Below are 23362 nucleotides of genomic sequence, written 5' to 3'. Positions count from 1 at the left end.
TTTAAAGGCAATCACTTCACAAAGGACTGCACAATGGAGTGCAGGATGGGTAGAGAAAGCACATTTAAGGGAAGTATTTTGAACCACCTGGGATTTTTCATGTGCTGCGTCCACTTTGAAGAAGGATGTTGCCTTGTGGTAGGCACTCACAACAGGTGCATGGGAGAGGAGGCATCTTCTGCAGAGAACATGATGGAGCACTTCTATCAAACATAATTTTATTGAAAGTTCAATATGTAAAAAAGATAAAAGAAGAACTGCTCTAGTTGCCCTGTCTTCGTGACATCCCTGATTCCCAGAAGCAGCCCTGTAGTACTTCCAGGAAAATAGGAAGGAACTCCTTTCTTAAGTCATTTGAATTCATTTTTGCTCTTGGCTTCCATGATACTATGCTCGCCTGGTTTTCCAGATGTCCCTGGAAAAGTCTGCTCTGCTGGATTCTCCTTTTTTGTTGAATGTTCTAGATTTGGAGTTCACTAAGACACTGGCCCCCTTCTTAGGTAATTGCATCCATCCCCAAGGCTATAAATCCCGTAGAAATGCCCCATCACCTCTTTTGAGATCCAGACTCACATACACAGTTGCCTACTTGACACCTCCACTTCCATTTTTATAGGCATCTCACACTCAACACGTTATTATTTTTTTTCCATTTCATTAAATTATACCAACATTTACCCATGTACTCATATCAGATTTTTTTAAAAAAATTTTGCCTTTACTCCCCAAATAATACCATTATTATGCCCACTTCTCACTGTCTCCACAACCACCATCTTACTCTAAGCTATTGTCATGTCTTACCTGGAATCCTGCAGGGGCCCCTGTCAGGTTTCCTTTTATACACATCCCTCTCCTATGCCATATCTCTACTTAAATTGCTTAAAGACCTGTTCTTTGTCTTTTCATTATTATCTAATAAAACACAGACTTCTCACCTGAGCATATGAAACCCTCAGTATCTGCCTTCTGGCTACTTTTCTGACTTCATCTAGATTTTTTACCCCTTGATCATTCCCCTCTGATAGTGAACACCAAAGGTCCTTTCTGTCTCAGGGTCTTTGTAAGTACTCTTCCCTATGAAGGGAGCTCTGCTGGCATAGTGGGTAAGATATTTGCGTTCTAACCAGAAGGTCAGCAGTTCAAATCCACCAGCTGCTCTACAGGAGGAAGATGAGGCAATCTACTTCTGTAAAGATTTATGGTCTTGGAAACCCAATAGTAGTTGTTATTAGTAGAAATTGACTCAATGGCAGTGGGCTTCTCTATGAAGTCTTTCTTCCTGGTTCCTCTGATTCAAGGATCTTCTGAAGGTATCTGAACTCAGCTAAAAGTCACCTCCACTGTTCTCTGATTATCTGAAATTCTTCTCTAGCCCAGTTATTCTCTATCAAACCATCATTTTATGCCTTTAGTAATGTTACTATTCTAAATGTGATTTATAAACCAATAGTATTGACTCCACCTAGGGGCTTCTAAGAAATGCAGAATCCCACACGTAAAGAATCAGAATCTGCATTTTTACACGATCATTACAGTTGGAGAAATGGAACTTTGAACCACTTATCACTTGTATTTATTATTTAGTTGTGACCCTGCTTATTATCTGTCTCTTTCAATAGTGTGGCCTCCATGAAAGCAAGATTTTGTCCACCTTCTTTACTACTGTATCCCAGTGCTCAGCACAGTGCTTGATATATGGTTGGCACTCAATAAATATCTGTTAAATGAGAGATTTTATCTAACATCCTCAATTGATCCATGAAGACGTTGAGGCTCAGAGAAGGCGAGTGAATTTTTTTTTATAGTTGCACAACTGGTTATTAACAAGGCCAGTGTGTAGTGTATTGTATAATAATAACAAATATATATTGTTATTTTTAGATGCCACTGAGTTGTTTGCAACTCATAGTGATACTGTGTACAATAAAACAAAACACTGCCTGGTTCGACATTATTCTCACAATCATTGCTATGCTTGAGCCCATTGTTGCAGCCATTGTGTCAATATGTCTCAATTTTGTTGTTGTCGTCATTTGCCATCGAGTCAGCCCTGACTCATAGCGACCCCTCCTTGGGTTTCCGAGGCAGTATCACTACGGAAGTAGGAATGCCCAACCTTTCTTCCAAGGAGTGGCTGATATGTCTCAATAAGGGTCTTCTTTTTCTCTGACCTTCTGCTTTGTTGTTATGTGCCGTCAAGTCAGACCCGACTCATAGTGACCCCTCCTTGGGTTTCCGAGGTGATATCACTACAAAACTAGATTGCCCAATCTTCCTTCCGAGGAGTGGCTGGTGGGTTTGAACCATCAGCCTTCTGGTTAGCAGTCAAATGCTTTAGGCACTAAGCTACCAGAGCTCCTACCTTCTACTTTACCAAGCATGACATCATTCTCCAGGAACTGGTCCCTCCTGATAACCTTACCAGAATACGAGAGACAAAGTCTCACCATCCTCCCTTCAAAGAGCATTCCAGCTGTACTTCTTCCAAGATGGACTTGATCATTCTTCTGGCAGTCCATGATATATTCAATATTCTTCCCAAAACCATACATCAAATGCATCAATTCTTCTGCAGTCTTCCTTTTTTACTGCCCAGCTTTCACATGAATATGAGGTGATTGCAAATATCATGGCTTGGGTCAGGTACAACTTAGTCCTCAAAGGGACATCTTTGATATTTAACATTTTAAAGACATCTTTGTAGCAGATCGGTCCAATCCAATCCATCATTTGTTTTCTTAACTACCGCTTCCATGGGTGTTGATTATGGATCTAAGTAAAATGAAACCTTTGACAACTTCATTCTTTTCTCCATTTATCATGATGTTGCTTATTAGTCCAGTTGAGGATTTTTGTTTTCTCTATGTAGAGATGTAATCCATATTGAAGTCTGTAGTCTTTGATCTGCATCAGTAAGTGCTTCAAGTCATCTTCACTTTCAGCAAGCAAGATTGTGTCCTCTGTATATCACTTATCATGTTAGTGACTCTTCCTCCAATCCTATTGCTGCATTCTTCTTCATGTACTCCAGTTTCTCAGATTATTTGCTCAAAATACAGATTGAATAAGTGTAGCGAAAGGATCCAACTTTAATGCACACCTTTTTTTTTTTTTTAAACCATGCAGTATCCCTTGTTCTGTTCAAATGACCACCTTTTTGTCTATGTAAAGGTTCCTCATGGGCACAATTAAATATTCTGGAATTCCCATTCTTCTCAATGTTATCCATCATTTGTTATGATCCACACAGTCAAATGCCTTTGCATAGTCAATAAAACACAGATAAATATCAAATATCTTTTGGTATTCTTTGTTTCCCACAAAGATCCATCTGACATGAGTAGTGATATCCCTTGTTCCATGTTATCTTCAGAATCTGGCTCAAATTTTGGCAGTTCCCTGTCAATGTATCATTTTTAATCATTTTCAGCAAAATTTTACTTGTGTGTGAAATTAATAATATTGTTTGATAATTTCCACATTCTTTTGGATCACCTTTCTTTGTAAAGGGCAAGAATATGGATCTCTTCCAGTCAGTTGGCCGTAGCTGCCTTCCAAATTTCCTGACATAGAGGAATGAGTACTTCGAACATTGCATCCCAGGAGCTCTGGTGTGCAGTGGTTCAGCGCTCGGCTTGGCTGATAACCTAAGGTCAGTAATTTGATCTCACTAGCTGCTTCACAGGAGAAAGATGTGGCGGTCTGCTTCCATAGGAATTACAGATTTGGAAAACCTATGGAGCAGTTTACTGTGTTCTGTAGGGTTGCTATGAGTTGGAATCAATGGCAAAGAAAACTGTATATATTTTTTTTCTTAACTTCTAAGAAAGTGTGTGTGTGTCTGTGTGTCTGCCTGTCTGTGTGTCCTTGAAACCAACTATTCCAGGTGATATAATGATGAATAACCTAAAACTTCTTTTTTTTCTGATATTAATAAAAATAGTTACTAATTTTACTGATATGTAAATTTACCCAGAATTATTGTCATTATGATTCATTTTATTAAGAGTGGTAAAATGGCAAACTGCCAGAAAGTTTGTGAAATTTCTTTACTAATAGATCAAGAGATCACTAAAAAAGCAAAAAAAAAAAAAAAAAAGTAAAATTCTTCATAAGAATAGCTGCCAAAGAATCAATTTAGTGGAGAGGACAGCTCTTTGGGCAGGTAGAACTGTCTGGTAGCACTTGACAGTATTCCTGTATGCAGAGGCAAGCTGCAGATTTAATGTGGCTTTTGCAGAAGTGCTTCCTGATTTATTTTAATTGTCACTGCTGGACTTACACTTATTTCAATGGACAGTTATACCTAATTAAGGAAGCTCTCTCTATGGCTAAACTTTGCTCATCACTCACAGTTTAAAGTTTAGCTATTTCTAGCTCCTAATTGGCCTGCCACAAATGAACCACAACATTGAACATGATGCTCTCTGACCCTGACATTCCCTCATGGTTTAAAGTATATGTTCTGCATCTGTTGCTTCTCCCACAAGAAGAAAAGGAAGTACAGGCTCTAATGGCGAGGCCAGTGACAGAGAACCCATGTTCTAGGGATATGTTCACAGCAGACGCCACAACGCAGGAAGGGACCTAAAATCAGCCAGTCCAACCTGCCTCAGTACAGGAGCCCTATTCAGTATCTTGATATGTGGCCATCCAAATGTTCTTAGATACTTTCCATAGTGGGGAGCTCAAAATAACACCAAGAAGGCATCATGTGTTACCTTCAGCTGTTAAAAAGTTGTTGTTGTTTAGAATGAAATCTTGTCTCCCTCTAGCAGTGATTCTCAACATTGATTACACATTGGTTTCACTTGGGAGCTTTTAAAAATTCCAGGGTTCAGGCTGGTATTTCTGAGGGAAGGGCCCTAGCATCAGCATATTTTTAAAAATTCTCTTCAGTGAATTCCATGTGCAAGCAAGTTTGAGAATCACTGAAAGGCTGTTCATTGGGCTTATGTAGATATACAACCTACACAACATTAAGTATGATAACCCTATCACTCAACCTTCTCTGATGGCCCTTATTCAAAAGCTAAACCTTCATTCCCCAAGGGCAATCCTGTCTCCCTTACTTGCATATATTTTTTTTTTGCCATAGCATGGAATATGAACTAACACTGATACATTTTCTTGTTTACCTATTTGTCTTCTTCTCCACTAAAATATATTGTCCTTTAGAGTAGGGCTTTGTGTGTTTTGGCTCTTTCTGATTCCACAGAATTTAGAACAATGCATCATGCAGTGTTGGTTCTCAGAAAATACTGTTAAATTGATAGATCTATTCTCCTTTCAAATGGAGGCATTCGTGGTGTAGTGGTAGGATTTTTGCCCTCTATGTGGGTGACCTGGGTTTGATTCCCAGTCCATGTGGACCCCATGCACAGATAAAACCATCTGATCTGCACCTGATATGTAACCAGGGCTGGATTAAAGCATGTGAGGGCCCTAAACACTGATAATCTCTGGTGCCCCATCCTCTGCTTGCTTACTCAAGCATTAGAATGGGGTATGTAATATAAATAAATGTGTTGTGTGTGAGTACTTTTGTGAATCCTCAAGACGTGCTGCCTGATCTAGGTCATACTATTTTTTCAATAAAACTCTTTAAATTCAACAGAAAAAAGAAAAAAGCATGTGTGTTACCTACCAAAAAAGAAAAACCAAACTCACTGTCATTGAGTCATTTCCAACTCATAGTGACCCATCCTTGGTTTTCTGAGGGGGTATCTCTATGGAAGTAGATTGTGTGATCTTCCTTCAGAGGAGTGGCCAGTGGGTTTGAACCACCAGCCTTGTGGTTAGCAGTCAAATGCCTTAGGCACTATGCCACCAGGGAACCTTGTGTTTTCTGTCCATAATGTAACTTCTTTTTAATGGAACTATAAATGATTGAAAACAAAAGTGTTCAAACACAAAAGTGGTGTATGGTATTTTAGTAGAAGGAGATGAACTGGTATGAAAATGACATATTCATTGTATTCTAAAATTGTCTATAGCTTGCCTTTAGTAATGTGACATATTAGCAGCATTGTCATAGAATTGCACATTGCACTTAGAAAAATCAATTCTACAAACTTCACATAAATGGTGAAGTACTCGCTTTTCAGTTTCTCCCATGGTCTGACTTTTTAAGCTTGTTGTTAGCTGCCATTGGGTTGGCTTGACTCATAGTGACCCTGTGTACAAAAGAATGAAACACCGTCTGGTCCTGAGCCATCCTCATAATCCTTACTATATTTGAGCCCATTGTTGCAGCCACTGTGTCAACCCACCTCATTGAGTATCTTCCCCTTTTCTCTGACCCTCTGGTTTACCGAGCATGATATCCTTCTCCAGGGATTGATACCTCCTGACAACATGACAAAAGTATGTGAGACGAACTCTCATTCTCACTTCCAATGAGCATTCTGGCTTCGCTTCTTCTGGGGCAGATATGTTTCTTCTTCTGACAGTTCATTGTACTTTCAGTATTCTTCACCAACACCACAAATCAAAGGCATCAAGTCTCTCTTTAGTCTTCCTCATTCATTGTCCAGCTTTAATATGCATATAAGGCAATTGAAATTACCATGGGTTGGGTCAGGTGCACCTTAGACTTCAAACTGACATCTTTGCTCCTCAACACTTTAAACAGGTCATTTGCAGCACATTTGCCAGTGCAATATGATGCTTGATTTTTGACTGCTACTTCCACGTATGTTGATTGTGGATCCAAGTAAAATGAAATTCCTGACAACTTCAGTCCTTTCTCCATTTATCATAATGTTGCTTATTAGTCCATTTGTGAGGATTTTTGTTTTCTTTATGTTGAGGTGTAATCCACACCACAGACTAAGGCTTGGATCTTCATCACTAAGTGCTTCAAGTCACCTTCACTTTCAGCAAACAAGGTTGTATCATCTGCATATCACAGGTTGTTAATAAGTCTCCCTCCAATCCTGATGTTGTGTTCTTTTCATATAGTCCAGTTTCTTGAATTATTTTCTCAGTGTGGTAGTTAAGGTTATGTGTCAACTTGACTTGACCTCTGTTCTGGTTACCTAGTGCCACTCTGACAAGAATATATACCATGAATGGGATGGCCTTAACAAACTGGAGTTTATTCTTACAATTTGGAGGCTTTAAGTCCAAGTTCAAAGTGGCAAGCGCTAGGGGCTGGGTGAAAGCCCCTCAACCTTGGGGTCCAGCTCTGCCTCCTGCTCCCGGCCCACTGGAGCTAGAACTGTTTCTTCACTCAGACAGCTGCTGGCTGCTGAGCCTGAGAAGCCCCAAGGTTGACAAGTCAAAAGGCACAGTCCCAATGTTACCAAACCACACGACAGGCCATTACTTAAGTCCATTTTAAGTCCCAAGGTCGGCAGAGCATGGCAGGCTGTGAGCAATGACACAGCTACATGCAGGGTCCGAGTGTGCCATAGGCTAGAGACCATACCCAAAGGCTTCTCCTTATATACAGGAAGCAGACCACATACCCAAAGGCAGCTACTCAGCTGCTTGTGGTAGATCCCACCATGGAGTTCATTACCAGTCTCCTCATCGGGATTAACTACCATCAGCTGCCCATCCACTCAACAAGGCCCAGCCAAGTTGACACAGAAACCAAACTACCACAGCCTGGTTTTGAGTGGGTGGACAGTTGAATGTAGTTATTCTCCATGGTGAGATTGGTAATCACTCCATGATGGAATCTACTGGAGCAGCTGAGTAGCTGCCTTAGGGATGTGATCTTCTTGCAGTATATGAAGAGAAGTTTTGAGAAGAGTCTCAGCAGCTTTTTTGGCATGCTTGGACCCTACATGTAGCTGATGCCTGATGGGGAGGAGATTAGTTACAAAGAGCATGATACAAACGCAAGGGTACCTCAATCAGAAGCTGCGTTTTGATTCACTTTGTGTAGGACAGGACCAGAGAATGCTGCTGGTGCATTATAATGTTCATAATGTGAGGTTATCCCTGATTGATCCAAAATGAAGTGGAAGGTATAATTATATGAAAAACTTATGAAAAGTAATTGTATTTATTTGTGGAATTGTTCAACTCTCATATTCAGAGACACATGCATCATTGATGTAACAAAAGCACTATTTGCTGATGAGCAAGTTTGTTTTGCAGTCATAACAATGTCACTTTCTTAAAAGAAGGTCAGTCTGAAGAGAAATGGAAAATAAAATACATTTATGTAATTTTATTATTTAAATATTCATTTAATTTATTTCCTCAAGGAATTGTTGGATTTCCTTACACAGAGATACATAAATATTCTGACAAATATACATGTTATGCTGTCACAAATGCCTTTTGATGCTTTCTTGGAAGACAAATTTAGAAACACATTCATTGTTGCAAAACAGAAACATATTTTGAACAATAAGTAAATATTGAAATTTGCATCCTCTCAATGTGACTAGTAATTCATTTATTAGCCCATTAGAGTAAAATCAACCACTGTGTCCTATGCAACAGACAATAGAAACTCACTTGATACAAAAATAAAATTTGTTGAATTAGATAAATGTTAATATTTCCAATATTTTTGGACCTTTACTATGTTAGTATTATATGAAATTATTACCCATGTTGTTGTTGTTATTAGGTGGTATTGAATTGGCTCCAACTCATAGCCACCTTATGTACAGCAGAATGAAACACTGCCCAGTCATGTGCCAGCCTTACAGTTCTTGCTATACCTAAGCCCATCATTGCAGCCACTGTGTCAATCCATCTCGCTGAGGGCCTTCCCCTTTTTTGCTGACCCTCTACTTCACCAAGCATGATATCTTTCTCCAGGGAGTGGTCCCTTCTGACAACATGACCAAAGTAGGTGAGATGAAGTTTGGCCATTCTCCCTTCCAAGAAGTATTCCAGCTGCATTTCTTCCAGGACATATTTGTTTGTTCTTCTGGCAGTCAGTGATACTTTCAGTATTCTTTGCCAACACCACAGCTCAAAAGCATCAACTCATCTTTGTTCTTCCTTATTCATTGTCCAGCTTTCACACACATATGAGATGATTGAAAATACCATGGCTTAGGTTAGGTGTACCTTAGTCCTCAAAGAGACATCTTTGCTCTTCAGCACTTTAAAAACATCTTTTGTAGCATATTTTCCCAGTGCAATACATTATCTGATTTCTTGACTCCTGCTTCCATTGGTGTTGATTGTGGAAACAAGTAATATGAAATATTTGACAACTTCAACCTTTTCTCCATTTATGTGATGCTACTTATTGGTCCAGTTATGAGGATTTTCGTTTTCTTTATGTTGAGTTGTAATCCATACTGCAGGCTGTAGTCTTTAATCTTCATCAGTAAGTACTTCAAGTCATCTTCACTTTCAGCAAGCAAGGTTGTGTCATCTGCCTATCGCAGGTTGTTAATGAGTCTTCTTCCAATCCTGATGCTGAATTCTTCTTCATATAGTCCCACTTCTTGGATTATTTGCTCAGAATACAGATTGAATAAGTATGGTGAAAGGATACAACTCTGATGCATGCCCTTCCTGATTTTAAACCATGCAGTATCCCCTTGTTCTGTTTGAACAACAGCCTCCTGGTCTATGTACAGGTTTTTCATTAGCAAAATTAAGTGTTCTGGAATTCCAGTTCTTCTCCATGTTGTCCATAATTTGTTAAGATCCACACAATCAAATGTCTTTACATAGTCAATGAAACACAGGTAAACATCTTTTTGGTATTCCTTGCTTTCAGTCAAGATCCATCTGACATCAGCAATGATATCCCTCATTCTGCATCCTCTTCTGAATCCAGCTTGCATTTCTGGAAGTTCTCTGTCAATATACTGCTGCAACCATTTTTAAATTATCTTCAGCAAGACACTACCCATGTTAGTATTATATTAAATGTACACTAGATTGTGTCTGAATGTATGTCAAACATGTTTTAAAGTTATAAATATTGTTTACAAAATTTGGGATGTAGCTGTAAATGCTATACAGTTAAAAAAAGTAACTTGATTGAATTAATTACAGTGGCCGATTTATTCAAGCTTGCTTGGTTTTGCATGTTATCTGGGGCTGGAGTTCCCATAGATTGTTTACCAGGGAGTGCACAAGAGCATACTCTTATGTTTGTATCATGGCAAAGAGTATTGCTTGCCTTCCTGGCTGGAGCTGCTGGATCAGCAGATGTAGATGTACAAGACAGTTCTTTCAAAATGAACTATAGACCTATTATCAATTAATATAATCCATCCTTGTCCAGTTAACTCCTCTCATTGGATTCATGTAGCAATGAATGATTGTAGCAAGAGTTAGACTCAACAGACCACCTCCACCTTCTATTTATTAGAAAGAAATAGTATACTCCCAAGAGACCTGCTGAGATAAGGAGTTTCAGCTACATGGGAGGGAACCATAGGAGACAAATGTTAATGAAGGTGTTGAAGTGGTAGGGGCCTCATAGCTTAAAGAACCTCATGTATGGGTACCCTTGTGGTGCTGCGTGAACCTTGTTTCCAGATGGCACATTCTCACACACTAGAGCTATAATCAGTTTCATTTAGTGCCCTGCCGGTTCCCTTACATGGTAACATTTGCTTTTCCTTGTGTCCTATCTGCTTGGCATCTATGGATCTTTGCTTTGGTCAATTGGTGCCCCTGTTTTGTTATGTCCTAAGCACATTGTTAGCTTGCTTATGGAGTAACCTGATTCTGTCTTGCAGCTGATCATGAGGAGGGCACAGAACCAGGCAGCATTTTGTTGAGTTGTGCATGAGGTCTCCGTGAGTTGGGGGCTGTTTTGACACCAGCTAACAACAACTATTTTAAATGACAGTCATTTGGATAGTTAAAGATAGCTTTTGTGACTCATCCCAAGTCAGGCAGAAGATGGCAAGACCTGAAGGGTTAACTAAAAAAACACAAGCTGCAAGCCTAACTGTTGTAGCTCAAAACTAACCCTCATCCTGGAACACAGGGTACAGAAGTAAGCAAGCAACTTATCTAGCTCCATACTCCCTATCTTGCAAAATCTTTTGCCGGTGTTTGTGGACAATCTAACCTCTTCAGTTCCCCAAACATCTGCACATTGCTGGGAGAGGAACACTATATAACTTCACTGGGGTGGCGTATTGAGGCAAGGACACTGACTGGAAATTGAACCGTTGCACATGCATGGGACAGCACCCTTTTCTAGGAAACTACCACCCTTCTCGGAAAATCCCCACCTGTTTCAAAACCATTAAAAACTCCAGCAACTTTTTGTTTGAGGAGACAAAGGCTAGTGTTGCTTAGTCTCTCTTTGTCTCTGCTCATGGGCTACTTTCTCTTTCCCTTAAAAGCTTTGTTTGTGTGGAAAACCTAAACCTCTTCTGGTCATTATTGGTCAGAAAGAAGGCCAGAGCCTGATGAGGCCAACCCTTGATGGGGAAGGACTCCCTGGAACAGAAAACATCTATAAAGACTTGCAAAAATAAGTAAGTAAGTAAGCAAGCAAGCAAATAAACCATCCAGCTGCTTTAAGACTGATTCTGTCATCAGGGGGCCTTTCCCCTCTCAGAGGTTAGCCTGGTCAGGCTCTTGCTGTCTACTGATCAAGAATGACCAGGAGAGGCTCAGGCTTCCCACAAGGACAAAACTTTATTAAAGGAAAGAAAAGTAGCTTGAAAGCAGAGACCTCTAAAGAGGGGCCAGGCAACACTAGCCTTTCTCTCCCCTAAAAAAGGATTTACAGAGATTTATAGAGTTTTGGGCTGGAAAAGGAAAAGAGGTGGAGTTATGAAGATTAGGTACGAGCACAGGAGGCAGCTCAAGATGGAATTCACTGCAAGGGCTCAAGGACGCTGGTTCAATTCCCAGTAGGTGCTTTTTCCTCAATACTGCCACTCCAAGTAGCTCATGAGCTATTTTCTCTTTCCCTTAATAAAAGCTTTGTTCATGTGGAAAACCTAAGCCTCTCCTGGTCATTTTTGGTCAGAAGAAGGCCAGAGCCTGACAGGGACAACACTTGTTGGGGAAGGACTCCCTGGAATAGAAAACAGGAAGGTCATATAGCAGTCATCTTGCAGCGAAGTGCCTGAAGAACTGAATTAAATTGGTTTGCTTGAAAAATATCTACATAATGTCTTATAAAGAATTGAAATGTTTTATAAAGAACCGGGTATGGTTTTTTTTTTTTTTTCAGCCTTTACCCCATGTTCCAAGATGTTGTTTACTGGCTGGACTTTTTCTTTTTCTTTTTTTTTTTAAGCTTTGTATCCTGGGCTTTCATTTAACCCTGCAGCCTTCTACCTGTCTCAATTCCTTAATCTACTTGACACCTTGTCTTCTTGCCAGGGCTCACGGAAGAAGTTACAGACAAAGCTAGAGCCAGGACTTGGCAGGTATCTGCCATTTGGGACCAACCTTGATTTTCAGTCAAAAGAGCTCAGTAAAGATAAATAACCTTTGATTGGCAGACAGTGTGTTGCCAGTGTTGGCTCACAGAATAGGCAGGCTCTCTCACACCAGCCACTGTTATGCTCTGAGAACTCACTTACGCTCTCTGAAACTAAGTTTCTCCATAATTGAAATCTGTCTTTTGGGTCTAGAAATTTTAAGGATCTTTCAAACTTTATCAAGGGGAACATTTTAGTCTATTAAAAGTAAAACTCTTTTCCTATATCTCCTAAATAACTTACAGATATTATACTTTCATATCTCATTCATCCAATAACATGATACATTCATCCAATACACATGAATGACACATTGAATATGTATCAATGAATAAATCAGACAACGTGTCTGATTCACAGAGCTTACAATCTAGTTGCATAGGTGCACAAAACAAGAATCAACCAAGTACATTTCTGAGTACAAGCTGAGGTAAGGTCTCTGAAGGAAAGACACAAGTTAAGTGCTTGTTATGTGATTTCAAGCTAATAAATTCATCTCCCTAGCCTCATCTTCCTCATCTGAAAAATGTGGATCATACCACAAACCATATTGCCATGTTGTTGGATTCTGTCAAGTCAGCACAGACTCATCATGACCCTATTTACAACAGAGTGAAACACTGTCCAATCCTGCACCATCCTCACAATAGTTGCTATGCTTTTAGCCATCACTGCAGCCACTGTGTCTTTCCATCTCATTGAGGGCTTTCCCCTTTTTCACTGACTCTACTTTACCAAGCATGCTATCCTTCTCCATGGGATAGTTCCTTTTGACAACATGACCAAAGTAGGTGAGACAAATTCTGACCATTCTTGTTTCTGAGGAACATTCCGGCTGCACTTCTTCCAGGACAGATTTCTTAGTTCTTCTGGCAGTTCATGGTATTTTCAGTATTCTTTGCCAACACTGCAGTTCAAAGGCACATCTCTCCTTGGGTCTTCCTTATTCATTATCCAGCTTTCACATGCATATGAGGCAATTGAAAATACCATGACTTGGGTTAGGCACACCTTAGTCTTTAAAGTGACATCTTTGCTTCTGACCACTTTAAAGAGGTCTTTTGCAGTGGATTTGACCCAGCCCAATATGATGTCTGATTTTCTGACTTCCATGGGTGTTGATTATGAATCCAAGTAAAATCAAATCTCTGACAACTTGGTATATGTTTTGTGTCTAATACATGTGTATTGCAGCTGCTGTTGGTGAAGTGATCTTTCTGACGGTGAATGAGGAAAAGATGGGTTATCTCTCTTATGTTTCAGAGTTTCCTTCAATTCCTTGTTTCATTTTGTGTGACTTGCAGTTCCAAGGAGGGTTTCGGGTCAGTGGAGAAAGTTGTGCTGCTTACGTTTCTTTCGGCGGTTATCCTGATGGCCATCTTGGGGAACCTGCTGGTGATGGTGGCTGTGTGCAGGGACCGGCAGCTCAGGTGAGCAGCATGAGGAAAACTGGGTGGCATTCTGGGCTCTCCCTGGGGAGTCAGGGTCTAAACATTTCCATCATACTTTGTAACTATGGAGGAAACAAAGTAAATTCATGGCAACAATTTTTGGAAAAGAGAGCAATGAAAAGGGGGTCACAAAACTCTAACATAACTAGTGTTAGCAATTAAACATGCTTCCATCTCACCCTTTTTTCTATGCTCCTCTCTCTTTTTTTAATAGTTATCATTACTATATATACATTTTAAAAAATATATATTTATTTTAACTTCCCAAATTTATCAATGATTCAGAGAAGGGATGACTGACTAATGATTAATAATCCAAGACTTAAACCTAGGGCTTCTGTTTTTTCTACTCTACCAGACCCAACCCTGGCTGAAATTAGAATCACATGAAGAGCTTTTTAAATATTACTAATGTATGGTATAAATATGTCCCATGAAATATTTGGGACATGTTGCTGGTGTTGTTGTGTGCCTTCAAGTTGTTTCCAACTCATAATGACACTATAGGACAGAGTAGAACTCCCCCATATGGTTTCCTAGGCCATAATCTTTTGGAAGGATCCCTGGTTGTGCAATGGTTTAATGGTTGGCTGATAACCCAAAGATCCCTTGTTCAAACCCATCAGCCACTCTGTGGGAGACAAATGTGGCAATCTGCTTCTGTAAAAATTTTCAGCCTTGGAAAATCTATGGGCAGTTCTACTCTGTCCAATAAGTTCACTATGAGTCAAAGTCTATTTGGGCAACAGCTTAGGTTTTTTGAGGTTAGTCTTTATGAAAGCAGATCACCAGATCTTTTCTCCTACAGAGCCACAAGTAGATTTGAACCATTGGGCTTTTGGTTAGTGGCTGATTCCTTAACCATTGCACCACTAGCCTTCTTATCTTAGACATACATATACTAAAAAATTATTCCTGTGTTTTATGTGGCAATCCTAGGGATTCTGAACTAATCAATTTAGAGTAAGAACTGAACATCAATATTTATAAAAATTCACCAGGTGATTCTAGTGTTCAACCTGGATTGAAAATCATCAAGCCATAAAAAGGGATAAAGATGCAGTACTTGCCTATATCTACCGCTGTCCTTTCTAAGCAAGATATGTGCTAAGCAAATGATGCTGCAAATAAGTGTGAAAGTACAATTTGGACAAGTATCACAAATATAAAGTCCACCACCATTTGTGAGGGAAGTATCTTGAGAGGGTTCTTGGGAATGACCAAACTGAGGACTTGAAGGGGTAGCTGGGGCTTATTGGGCCAACAGTGTGGGGATGCATCTACTTCTGTAAAGGTCCTGCAGTGGGGGGCTTGAGGCCCGGAGCAAACTTAGATAAAGCCAGAGTAGCCAGCCAGAGGAGAGAAGAAGCTTTTGGTGCAGGGAAGGTCTAGAGAAGGGACAGAATCACACAGGGCCATATCAACCATGTTACAGAAGAGAAACTGAGTCTCACAATTCTCACACTTGTCTTTCTCACATTACACGTTTGTCTTTTCCTTGTCCTCCTTTCCACCTTTCCTTCTTCCTTTACTTCCCTTTCCTCCTCTTTCCTCTGTTCCTCCTTCTTTCCCTTCCCTCTTTTCTTCCTCCCTCTCCCTGACTCCCCTTTATACTTTTCTCTCACAGGAAAATAAAAACCAATTATTTCATTGTATCTCTTGCCTTTGTGGATCTGCTGGTTTCGGTGCTGGTGATGCCCTTTGGTGCCATCGAGCTGGTTCAAGACATTTGGATTTATGGGGAGATGTTTTGCCTTGTCCGGACATCTCTAGACGTCTTGCTCACCACAGCTTCGATTTTTCACCTGTGCTGTATTTCACTGGATAGGTAAGGACAGAACAACATGGAGCATGGGTCTGTGTGCTGGAGACCATAGCCAGACTGTTAATGTGCAGTATCTTTCCTTCTCCCCTAATTCATTAAAAGAAATTATTCTCAGAGAGGCAAAATTGGTTACTCAGTTATTCATTCACTCAATGGCCTTTGCAGAAGGCCCCTTTTTAGTTAGCCGTTTTCTTAGGTACTACAGAAAAGAGATTAATAAGACCTAGAACCTGCTTCAAGAAGCTTACCATGTAGACAGCAACAGATACCAGCAATCTAAGGTATCACAGAATTCTGAATTTTAAACTGTTGGTATGAACAGAATTCTGAGGAACCCCAGTGGCAAGAATGAACATGCCTACCCAGTAGGCAGCCAGAGCAGTTTGGAATGAGAATGCCTTATGTTTGAACCTGATCTTTACCTGAAAATGCATCTATATTATAATTGTGTATGTGTGTGTGTTTAAGTATGTGTATGTGATCACGGCTAAGGTGGGAGGGAAAGAGATTCTAAGGATTAATACAAAATGCCCAATAATTGATTATCTTTTGGACATGGACCTAGCTAGCATTTCATTCCTGTTGCATGATTTTGTTCTTTTTCTTCCCATTTGACTTCGAGAGGCCAAATGATTTCTGTCTTTGGGCTATTTGCATTACATTGGAGATGTATACTATCACTTGTATCAGCACTTTTCATTTTCCAATTTGTGCTCATTTGTATTCAATAATAAAGGCAGAATGCAATTTGAAAGTCAGATGATTACACTGACATATGCTGCCATCAATGTAGTCATATCTCAGGGGTTGGTTCCCAAAGGAAAGTGTGGAATGCAAATCATGTGTTGTCAGAATTACCAGGGGAAATCTCTTACTGTCTCTCAAGCAGGCCAGCAGATCTAGGCTCTCCTCCAGTCTTGAGACCAGTTACTGTTTCTTTAGTCAAGGGCTAAAAAAGTAGCTGATTGAAATTAGGATTGTGGTACTTCTAAAATATGTACCTTTAAACACTAGAATCATAGTCTTGCTGGAGAATTGCTCACACTGAGGGAAGTCCTTAAAGACCACAGCCAGCTGAAGGAACAGCAAATTCACCTCCCATTTCATGAGACATGTTCTCAATGATTGGAATGGCAGACATAATAGCCTGCTCTATTTAAATTGTACTCTTTTCTCTCTTTTGAATGTGCTTAAGTTAAATGCATGTGTAATGAGACTCCACAGTACAGCTAGAGATAATGACCTGGGTAAAACTTGACTATTGGCTGAGAGCCAGCCCCACCTTGTGTCATAGTTTGAAATCTGTGTTTATTAACTCATTTACAACAATCTGGGTTCAGTACATGAAAAGATTTTTTTAAATGTTTGTGTATACTGTATGAAAATTCATGTTACAAAAAATAAAATGTAAGGAAGGAGACGATGTATGGAAGTCCAGGGTAGCCTACATGTGATCATTGCAAAAATGAGTGGTGAGACTGACAGTATTATAGGCAGTGTCAGATTATCCAATAAGGAAGGTAAGCATAGGCTTATTTGTGCTTATTTACTAATTTCTAGTGAACAATTCCACATTTTTTCACCACATCAAAGATTCTGCTTCTAGATATGGCTTGCATCTTTCTCTCTCCCAAATCTACAGCACATGCCTACAGAATCAAAGCCTCTTTTCAAATTTATAATCCATGAAAAGGATGAGGAGCTCTGGTAGCATCGTACCTAAAGCACTTGACTGCTAACCAGAAGGCTGGTGGTTCAGACCTACCAGAGATGGAGTACTCAGTAAGCAAGATAAGCATGGACATCCTTGTGCTTACTGACTCATCTGTAGTGATCATTGTCACACGTTTTTCACCACACAAAGTTAAGGTGAAACCCATGTGGAACTGTTCACTACAGACGAGTAAGTAAGCCCAAGTAAGCCATTGATTAAGCCAAGGATTACCTTGCTCATTGGGTAATCCACCTTGATTTTCGAGTTTCACGAAGGCAAGATGAGGGTGATCAGGGTAGCTGGAGATACCCTTAAAGTTAGGGCAAACGTGAGTGAAGTGTGGGAGAAAGTGTAGAATTGGGTCTTTCCAGTGTGGACATTTTACTTTAGGCATCCTTGAGAAGTCTGCAAGTTTCTGGGCAACTTTGGCTTCAGACTTCCAGACATACTCAAGTTATTTTAGAATCATGAAATTTGCACTGAGTATGCCTGAGTTGTCCTGAAGAAGTATGAGTGGTCACTAAAAATCATGTGCTTTAGAGACAAAGAGATTTGGGTTCAAATCCAGGAAACATGGTGGTGCAGTGGATAAAGAATTCAGCTGCTAACCTCAAAGTCAGCAGTTCAAACCCAGGTGCTTCACAGAAGAAAGGTGTGACAATCTGTTTCTGTGAAGATTTATAGCCTTGGAAATCCTATGTGGCAGTTCTGCTTTGTCCTATAGGTTCACAAAGAGTTGGAATCAACTCGATGGCAAAGTGTTTTGTTTTGGGGCTCAAATTTCAGCTCTTCCACTGTTTAGTTCTGAGAATGGCAATAACTTACTTAGTATTAGTCTTAGTTTTCTCACCTGTAAAAATGGGGGAAATAGCACCTATTGTGTAGGACTGCAGTTAAAATTAAATTAAGTTGTCCATGTAAAGCATAGTATTGGGGCAGCTTGGCACAGCACTCAATGCTAGTTTTAGGAATATCTGTGTAACTGATAATTCTTCTCTCCAAACCCAGACCTCCTACTCAGTGAATAATTGCTCCAGTAGCTGCATCAGCCAGAAAGTGGGCAATTATTCTTAATAATGTTCTTTCCTTATCCCCTACATCTAAATAATGACAAGTCCTATTGATTTTCTTCCTAAGCAGATCCTAGTCTATTTCTCTCTACACTATCATTGTGGTCCAAACTAATATCTTCCCTTGCAGCAATCATTGCAACTTTTTTGTTGTTGTTGTTAATTTTTATTGTGATTTGGGTGAAAGTTTACAGAGCAAATTGATTTTCCATACAGCATTTCCTACACATTGTTTCATGACTTTGACTACAATTCCTCACAATGTAAAAGCTCTCTTCCCACTTCCTTCCTGTAGTTACCTGTTCCCTGTGTCGTTCCCTCTCATGCACTCCCCCTCCCAAAGCTGTCTCCCTGTGCAAACACTGGCCTGTTCTACCATGATTGATTGCTCCAAGGAGTGTATCTACCTGATGTAAATGTCCACCCCATATGCCTATTGTTTGGCTGGAAGCCACAGGAGTGAGTTCAGTTCCAGATCTGAAGGGTAACTAGCGGCCATAGTCTCAGGAGTCTCACCAGGCTCTATCAGACCAGCAAACCTGTTCCTTTTTTTTTTTTTTTTTTTTTTTTTTAGTTTTGTTCCACATTCTTCTCCCACTTTATCAAGGATCTCCTGTACTGATCCCTTTCTGAGTGGTTGACAGTGGTAGCTGGGCACCATCTAATTCTTCTGGTGTCATGGTCATGTAGGCTGAGGATCACATGGTCTACTACTCTCTTCAATTAATTGTTTCCATGTGTCTTTAGTTTTCTTCATTGTTCTTTGCTCTGGAGAGTAGATAGATACCCATCATTAATCTAGATGGCCACTTACGAGCTTTTTTAAAAAATATGTATATGATTACTAGCCCAAATTTTTCTTTCCCTTTCCCTCCCGTCCCCAATACCCAACAAAGTGAATTGCCTTCTCTGAGTAAACCTTTCCTTGACTTTTTACAGTAATGGGTTCATACAATATTTGTCTTTCTGTGATTGACTTATTTCACTCAGCCTAATGCCCTCCACATTTATCCACATCGTGAGATGATTCATGTATTCTTCATCATTCTTTAGTGTTCCATAGTATTCTATTGTGTGAATGTACCATAGTTTGGTTGATCTGTTGATGGGCATTTAGGTTGTTTTGATCTCTTTGCTATAGTGAATTATGCTGTGATGAACATTGGTGTGCATATATGTCTGTTTGTGTCCTGTCTCTAACCTCTTAAGGATATATGTTAGTAAAGGAATTGCTAGGTCAAATGGTATTCCTATTTTCAGTTTTTTAAGGGAATTCCATACCATTTCCTACAGTGGTTGTACCATTTTGTAGTCCCACCAGCAGTGTATGAGAGTTCCAATCTCTCCACAACCTCACCAGCATTTGTTATTTTCTATCTTGTTGAACTTTGCTATTATTGCTAGAGTGAGATGATATCTCGTTGTTGTTTTTATTTGACTCTCTCTGGTAACATAGTGCCCAAGGCACTTGACTGCTAACCAGAAGGCTGGTGGTTCAAACCCACCCACCACTCCTCGGAAGGAAGGATGGGCAATCTACTTCCATAGTGATAATGCCTCAGAAACCCAAGGAGGGGTCACTATGAGTTGGGTCAGACTCGATGGCAAATAACAACAACAATGGTTAATGATCATGAGTATTTCCCATGTGTTTGTTGACTTCCAGTATATCTTCTTAAGTGAAGTGTCTGTTCATGTTCTTTGCCCACTTTTGAATTGGGTTGTTTCTCTTTTTGGTGTTGATGTGTTGAAGTTTCTTATAAATTTTGGAGCTAAGTCCCTTGTCAGATATGCCATAACCAAATATTTTTTTTTTCCCAATCTGTAGATTCTTTTTTTACCCTTTCGGAGAAATCTTTCAATGTGCATAAGAATCTGATTTTTAAAAGGTCCCGGTCATCTAACTTCTCTTCTGCTGCCTGTGCATTTTGGGTTATGCTTGATAGTCTATTTATGCCATAGATTAGGGCCCCTAGATTTGCTCCTGTTTATCTTTGATGAACCTTATAACTTTGGGTTTTACATTTAAGTCTTTGATCCAACTTGAGTTCATTTTTGTGTAGGGAGTGAATCTAGATGGCGACTTGAAAGCTTTTAGGATCCCAGTCACTACTCACCAAAGTAGAATGGGTTTTTTTTTTTTTTTTTGCGTTTTTTTCCCCCCACTACTGTTGAGTTGGATCCAACTCATAGAGACCTCTCCTTTGGCTTCAAAGATGGTATCACTATGGAAATAGATTGCCCAGCCTTCCTTCTGAGGAGTGGCTGATGGGTTTGAACCACCAGCCTTCTTGTTAGCAGTCAAATGCCTTAGGCACTATGCTACCAGACCTCCATGATATCCTTCTCTAGGGACTGACTGGTCCATTCTGAAAACATGACCAAAGTAGGATATAGAACAATGTTTTTGTGTAGTATGCTATGCCAATTGAGCTTGACCATAGTCCTAAGCCCACAGGTCCAACTACTTGCTCCCTTTGGGTAGCTGGCTATGACCAAGAAACCACCACAACTTTGCCACTTGTCAGCTCTACTATACATGTGGACATTCTTAAAGCACATACAAATAGGCATGTAGAAGCATCATCTGCCAACCATGTACATGGTCATGGGCACATTGTCTGCTGCCTAGACATACCTGATCATTCAGCCTATCTACCCATCTATCCACCTGTAGATCAATGCTTGTCATCACTGACAACACAGAACTGAACATGCAAAAGGGTTCATCTTTGTTATCTGTACCTTCCACATACCTCTCTATGTCTTCCTCTTCCATAGTGCCACCATGTTGATCACTCAGTTTGGATACATTGCCCTTCCCTCCATCCAAATTAATACTTGTCTCTACCTATCTAGCAGTGTTCCCTCTCCTTCTCCTCCCATCCCTGGTAACCAACAAAGAAAGGTTCCTTCCATATATAAACCTTTCCTTGATTTTTTTACAACAGTGAACTAATACAGTATTTGTCCGTCTATATATATTATATTTCACACAATATAATGTCCTCCAGGTTCATCCACATTATGCAGTGTTTCACAGATTCTATATTATTCTTTAGTGTTGCATAGTATTCTATTGTGAGTATGTACCAAAGTTTGGTTTTCCATTTTTCTGTTGATGGGCAATTAGGTTGTTTCCATCTCTTTGCTATTGTGAATAGTACTGTAATGAACATGAGTGTGCATATATCTGTACTTTTCTTGGCCCTCACTTCTTTAGGATAGATACCTAGTAGTGGGATTGCAGGAACAAATGATATTTCTAATTCCAACTTTTGAAGGAATCGCCATACTGATTTCCTTAGTGGTTATATCATTTTACAGTCTCACTAACAGTGTTTGAGAGTCTCAGTTTCTCCACATTCTCCCCAGCATTTGTTATTTCTGTCTTGTTGAATATTGCTATTAGTGCTGGAGTGAGATGGTATCTCATTGTTGTGTTGATTTGCATGTCTATAACAGCTAATGATCCTGAACATTTCTTCATAAATTTGTTGGCCACCTGTATATCTTCTTTGGTGAAGTGTCTATTTGTGTCTTCTGCCCATTTTTAAAAATAATTGTTTGTCTTTTTGTTGTTTAAGTGTTGGAGTATTCTATAAATTTTAGGGATAAGTCCCTTGTCAAATATGTCATTGCCATATATTTTTTCCCAATGTTCTTTCTCTTTTGCAGAAATCTTTTGAAGCATATTAAAAAATTGATTTTTAGAAGATCCCAATCATCTAGTTTATCTTCTGCTGTTAGTGCATTTTGGGGCTGCTTGTTAATCTATTTATGCCATAAATTAGGGCCCCTAATTTGCCCCTGGATTTTCCTTGAGGAACTTTATAATTTTAGATTTCACATTTAAGTCTTTGGCCCATATCTGGAGTTAGTTTTTGTGTATGGTGTGATTTTTGTGTTTCATTTTTCTATAAATGGATATCCAGTTTTGCCAGCATTTGTTAAAGAGATTATCTTTTTCCCATTTAATAGATTTTGGCCCTTTGTCAAAGATCAGCTGACTAGGTGAATAGATCTGTTTCTAGGTTCTCAATTCTATTCCACTGGTCTGTGTGTTGCACCAATACCAGGCTGTTTTGAGTATGGTGGCTGTATAGTAGGTTGTGTGATCTGAGATTGCGAGACGTGCTACTTTGTTCTTCTTCAATAGTGCTTTGAGTATCTGAGGTATCTTCCCTTTCTATATAAAATTAACACTTTTTTTAAATATATATCTTTAAAGAATTTTGATGGAATCTGGATTGGGATTGCATTGAATGTATAGATTGTTGGGGGTAGTATTGACATTTGCACAATATTTAATTTCCTATCCATGATCATGGTTTGTTCTTCCATTTACATAGATCTCTTATAGTTTCTTGAAGTAGTGTTTTGTAGTTTTCTTTGTATAGGTCTTCTATGTCCCTGGTAAAATTTATTCCCAAGTATTTTATTTTTTTGGTAGCTATAGTAAATGGTGGAGTTCTGGTGGTTTAGTGGATAAGTCATTGGCTGCTAACTGGAAGGTCAGCTGTTCAAACCCACCAGTGGCTCCACAGAAGGAAATTTACAGCCTTGGAAACCCAATGGGGGTTGCTATGAGTCAGAATCACTTGATGGCAGTGAGTTTGGTATTGGTATATATATATATATGTGTGTGTGTGTGTATATATATATATATATATATATATATGGAGCTCTGGTGGCATAGTGCCTAAGGCACTACAAGTCAAGTGCCTATGGCATTTGACTGTGATCAGAAGTCTAGATAGAGATTCAAATCCACCACCCACTCCTCAGAAGGAAGATTGGGCAAACTACTTCTGTAGAGATACCGCCTTGGAAATCCAGGGAGGGGTTGCTCTGAGTTGAATCAACCTGACAGCAACGAGTCTGGTTCTGGTATATATATTTGTTGT

At 39.6% G+C, this 23362-nt stretch overlaps 1 protein-coding gene across 1 annotated transcript in view; it reads left to right on the top strand.

Moving 5' to 3' along the window:
• Positions 1-11382: 11382 nt before the first annotated feature.
• The window catches only part of HTR4 (5-hydroxytryptamine receptor 4), a 164994-nt gene continuing 153014 nt past the window's right edge, over positions 11383-23362 (top strand). Inside the window, exons 1-3 of the mRNA XM_042781353.1 lie at positions 11383-11435; positions 13700-13825; positions 15474-15674. Coding sequence (XP_042637287.1) covers positions 11383-11435; positions 13700-13825; positions 15474-15674 — 380 coding nt within the window. The remainder of the gene's footprint in view (positions 11436-13699; positions 13826-15473; positions 15675-23362) is intronic.

The sequence above is a fragment of the Orycteropus afer genome, unplaced genomic scaffold (assembly GCF_000298275.1).
Source record: "Orycteropus afer afer isolate SDZICR_OR568_19922 unplaced genomic scaffold, OryAfe1.0 scaffold00110, whole genome shotgun sequence".
Classification (NCBI taxonomy): Eukaryota; Metazoa; Chordata; class Mammalia; order Tubulidentata; family Orycteropodidae; genus Orycteropus; species Orycteropus afer.
Note: the sequence above shows the minus strand (reverse complement) of the source record. Positions and strands in the feature narration are given on the sequence as shown.